General features: G+C 64.1%; 1 protein-coding gene across 1 annotated transcript in view; it reads left to right on the top strand.

The window, feature by feature from the left end:
* The first annotated feature begins 634 nt into the window (after nucleotides 1-634).
* PIWIL2 (piwi like RNA-mediated gene silencing 2) overlaps nucleotides 635-4125 on the top strand; it is a 9459-nt gene continuing 5968 nt past the window's right edge. Inside the window, 13 exon segments of the mRNA XM_042024837.1 lie at nucleotides 635-734; nucleotides 1077-1099; nucleotides 1101-1258; nucleotides 1334-1444; nucleotides 1654-1771; nucleotides 1858-1979; nucleotides 2087-2167; nucleotides 2393-2506; nucleotides 2624-2812; nucleotides 2979-3063; nucleotides 3170-3256; nucleotides 3341-3481; nucleotides 3565-3678. Of these exon segments, the coding sequence (XP_041880771.1) occupies nucleotides 635-734; nucleotides 1077-1099; nucleotides 1101-1258; nucleotides 1334-1444; nucleotides 1654-1771; nucleotides 1858-1979; nucleotides 2087-2167; nucleotides 2393-2506; nucleotides 2624-2812; nucleotides 2979-3063; nucleotides 3170-3256; nucleotides 3341-3481; nucleotides 3565-3678 (1443 nt within the window).

Genomic DNA, 4125 nt, shown 5'->3' with positions numbered 1-4125 from the left:
TTATCCCCCCCAATCCCATATTTCCCCCCAATCCCATATTTCCCCCCCACCCCGCCCCCATCGCAGCTCCCCTTCCTCCCGCCACGCCCACGCCCTATTTTGCATAACCCCGCCCCCTTTCATTTGGCCACGCCCCCTTTTCCAGCCCCCGCCCTTTCCTCGTGCGCCGCCCTCAGCGCCGCCGCTGCGGGGGGGGGATGGGGGCGTGTCCTTCGGGCGGACCAATCAGCGCCGCGCTCGCGGGTGGGCGGGGCCGCGCGTGCGCTCTGGGCGGCGGCGGCGGCGTGGCCGCGGCTCCGTGCGCGCCTCGACGGGGCGGACATGGACCCGCAGCGGCCCTTCCGCCCGCCCAGGCCCGGCCCCGGCCCCGGCCCCGGCCCCGGCCCCGGCCCCACCGCGCGGGGGTTCCGCGGGCTCGCGGGCTTCTCCCCTCGCCTGCCTTCGCCCGCCTCCGGCGAGCCCCGACCCGCGCCGTCGCCGTTCCCGGCGCTGTTCCGCGGGCTGGGCCTGGGCGAGCGGGCTCGGGAGAGGCCCCTCGGTAGGTGCCGGTGGTGAGGGGGGTGGAAGGGGCCAGCCGAGCCCCGTTCCTCCGCTGACGGTGCCGCTGCTCCCGCAGGCCGGGGCGGCGCTGGCGATGGGAGGGCTCTGGCTCCGCCCGGCCCGGAGCAGCCGCAGCAGCAGCAGCAGCAGGAGGACACGGGGGCAGCGCTGGCGGCGCTCCCCACGCGCGGGCAGTGAGTCCCCCACACCCCTAAACCCCTAAACCGTCAGTGCCGTCCTCCCCCGGGTCCTCCTGTCCCGCTCCATCTTCCCTGTCCCTCCTGTCCCCTTCTATCTGCTGCCCCCATTCCTTATCCCGTTCCATCCCCTCTCTCCCCCCATGCCCCATATATCCGCTCTGGTCCCTTATTCCCTCTGTCTTCCCCATCTCCTCTGTCCCTCCTATCCCTCTATCCCCAAAATTGGGCGTTTTGAGTCCCCCCCCAGGCTGCTGGGGGGTGGGAGCAGAGGGTCCACCTGCACAGCAGGGGGATTTCGGGGTCACCACTGGGGGTTTGCAGTCAGGCCACCCCCAGCGTGTGCCAGGGCTCACCCCAGCCCCCCCCCGGGGACTCAGGATCCTGTGGAAAGGCAGAGGGGACGCGCTGCCCACCCAGCCTGGAAGAGCCGCCGCTGCGCCCGCCCTGTGCCCACCCAGCCCCCAGCCCTGCCTGTCGCCCACGCCCACCCCGGAGACCCCCCCGGCTGCTGCCAGGCCGTAAGTGATGGCCCCAGCCCCGGGATTTGGGGTGCAGGTGCTGCTGGGTCAGTGCTGAGCCCCTGTCCCTCGCAGGCCGCAGGGGACGAAGCCGGTGCCGAAGGGAGCCGCCGTCCCCGTGGGGCTGAACTTTGTCAAGATCCACTGCCAGAACGAAGCTGTCTACCAGTACCACGTTACCTTCAGGTGATAATGGGGGTTCAGGGTCTCCCACAGCCCCTCGAGGCTGGGGTGTGCCCAGGCAGAGCCCTCCGTGTCCTTCCTGCTTCCGTGAGCTGGAACAGCCACAGCACAACAAAGAGCTCTGGGTTTTCCCCTTCAAGGGGGATTTTGGGGGGGAATGAGTGAGGTCTGGGGTGGGCAGAAGAGGGAGAAAAGCTGCTGTGTGCCCCCAGCCCCGAGGTGGAGTGCAGGGCTGCCCGCATTGCCATGCTGAAGGAGCAGCGCGCTGTGACCGGGGACGTGATGGCCTTCGACGGCTCCATCCTCTTCCTGCCCGTGCAGATCCCCAAGGTAAGGGGTGGGGGGCTCTCACCCAGTTTGGGGGTATAGGGGTGCCCCTGTTTTGGGTGGGAGATCCCCCTCTGGCCCTGCCAAAGGTCAGCCTGAAGGCTCAGAGGAAGAGCGACGGGGAGGAGATTTCCATCAACATCCAGATGACCAAGATCCTGGAGCCCAGCTCGGATCTCTGCGTCCCCTTTTACAACGTGATTTTCCGCAGGTGAGAGACCACAGAGACCCTTCCTGAGCTCCGAGGAGGAGACCCCTTTCCTCCTCCTCCCTGCCGATCCTCATCCAGTCCTACTTTCCCTGCTTTTCCTTGCTTAGGGTGATGAAAATCCTAAACATGAGCCTGGTTGGGAGACATTTCTTTGAGCCTGCCCAGGCCACCACCCTGCAGAAGCACAGGTGGGTGCTGGCACCTTCCTTCCCACAGGATCATCACTGTTTCTGTGGCAACCTGGGAATTGGGAAGTTTTCCCAGGTCAGCTCTGGTCAGGCTGACTATGGAGCGAAGTTGGGAGCTGGGAAATGAATCCCTGAGTTTTGGGTGATTCCAAATTTCCCTCTCCAAAACTCCCTGGGTTTTCGGCTGCTCCAGCTTAACCCAGGCCGCTTTCCCTCTGGACACAGCCTCCACATCTGGCCGGGCTACGCCGTCAGCATCCGCAGGAAGGACGGGGGGCTCTTCCTCATGGTGGATGCCATCCACAAGATCATCCGCAGCGAGTCCGTCCTGAGCATGATGTGAGAAAAGCGGGAAGAAGCCCCAAAAGCTTTGGGGACGAGGGCGCTGCGAAAGGCGCTTTGTTTTTGGGGTAGCACGGGCAGGGAGCATCCCACGAGCCTCTCCCCTCTCCCCAGGCAAACCATCCACGCCCAGTGCCAGAGAACATTCCAGGACGAGTGCATCAAGCAGCTGATGGGGAGCGTGGTCATGACCCGCTACAACAACCGCACCTATCGCGTGGATGACATCGACTGGGACAAGACCCCCAAGGACACGTTCACCCTGGCCAGCGGCCAGGAGATCACCTTCGTGGAGTACTACAGGTGAGGGGGAGCTGCTGGATCATCCCGTGGGAATGGGAAGGGCTCCACGTCCGGTGGGGCAGCGGGAGCAGGGAGGTTTCGCTGGCCATGGCAGAGGGTTGGGAGTGAGTGTTCTACAAGATCCAAACCCAGATTCCAGGGTTGTGTGATGGTGCTGTTTTTCCAGCAAGACCTACGGGATCACCATCAGGGAACTGGACCAGCCGCTGCTCGTCCACAAACCCAAGGAGAAACAGATGCCGGAGGAGAAGGTGAGCCGGGGACGGAGATCTCCGGGCTCCTGCAGCCCCTGGGGAGAGCAGGGATTCCCAGATTCCCAGCCCCTGGAATGCTGACGGTGCCTGTCCCTCCCTGCAGCGCAAGCTGGAGATGGTGCTGCTCGTGCCGGAGCTCACCTTCCTCACCGGGCTCTCTGACCTCCGGAACAACAGCCGGACGCTCAAGGTCAGAGCCTGCCTCATCCCCTGATCCCAGCTTTCCCGAGGGTTTTGGGAAACCCTCCCTCACTGTGAGGTGTTCCCGGTGCAGGAGGTGATGTGGGAGATGATCCAGAGCCCCCAGCAGCACTACCAGCGCCTCACCAGCCTCCTGCACCGCATCCGGGACACCCCGGACGCTTCCCGGGAGCTGGGGCGCTGGGGGCTGTGCCTGGACACGGATATCTACAGGGTAAGGGCTGCTGGGCTCCCAGCCTTCCCTCTGAAGGGAATGGAGGCAGGGGAGGCAGCTCCGGACATTCCTGCTCTGCCCAGACCCAGGGTCACATCCTGCCCGGGGAGCGGATCAACCTCCGGCACCGCTCCTTCCTTCCCGCCGAGGACCTGGGCTGGCACCGGGAGGTGACGAAGGAAGCGCCCATCGCCGTGGTGAGCAGCAGCCTCCCCTCGTTGGGAAAACTGGGATGGGTTTCCCTCAGCGCTGGCATTCCGGCTGAGCCGCTTCCAGCTCAAACCCTTCCCTTGTTTGTGTTGGATTTGCGCTCCAGCCTGTTTTTCCGAAGGAGTTGGAGGTATGTGGCTGTGGTGTCTGCTTTCCCACCTCATCCCAGGGTGGAGGGAGCCTTTTGCTTGTAGGAATTGGATCCAAATTTCTCTTGGGCCACTTTTCCTTTCCCAGATTCTCCTCTGTGCTGCAGATTTCTCTTGAGCCACTTTCTCCCTCCCAGTCTTCCCTGCTGTGCTCCAGGTTCCTCTTGTCCTGAATTCCCTCTCCCAAATTTCCCTCTCCCAAACTCCCTGCTGTGCTCCAGGTTCCTCTTGTCCTGAATTCCCTCTCCCAAATTTCCCTCTCCCAAATTTCCCTCTCCCAAATTT

This window comes from Corvus kubaryi, unplaced genomic scaffold (genome assembly GCF_017639235.1).
Source record: "Corvus kubaryi isolate FWS band 111438036 unplaced genomic scaffold, C.kubaryi_AGA036_p1.0 37265, whole genome shotgun sequence".
Taxonomy (NCBI): domain Eukaryota; kingdom Metazoa; phylum Chordata; class Aves; order Passeriformes; family Corvidae; genus Corvus; species Corvus kubaryi.
Note: the sequence above shows the minus strand (reverse complement) of the source record. Positions and strands in the feature narration are given on the sequence as shown.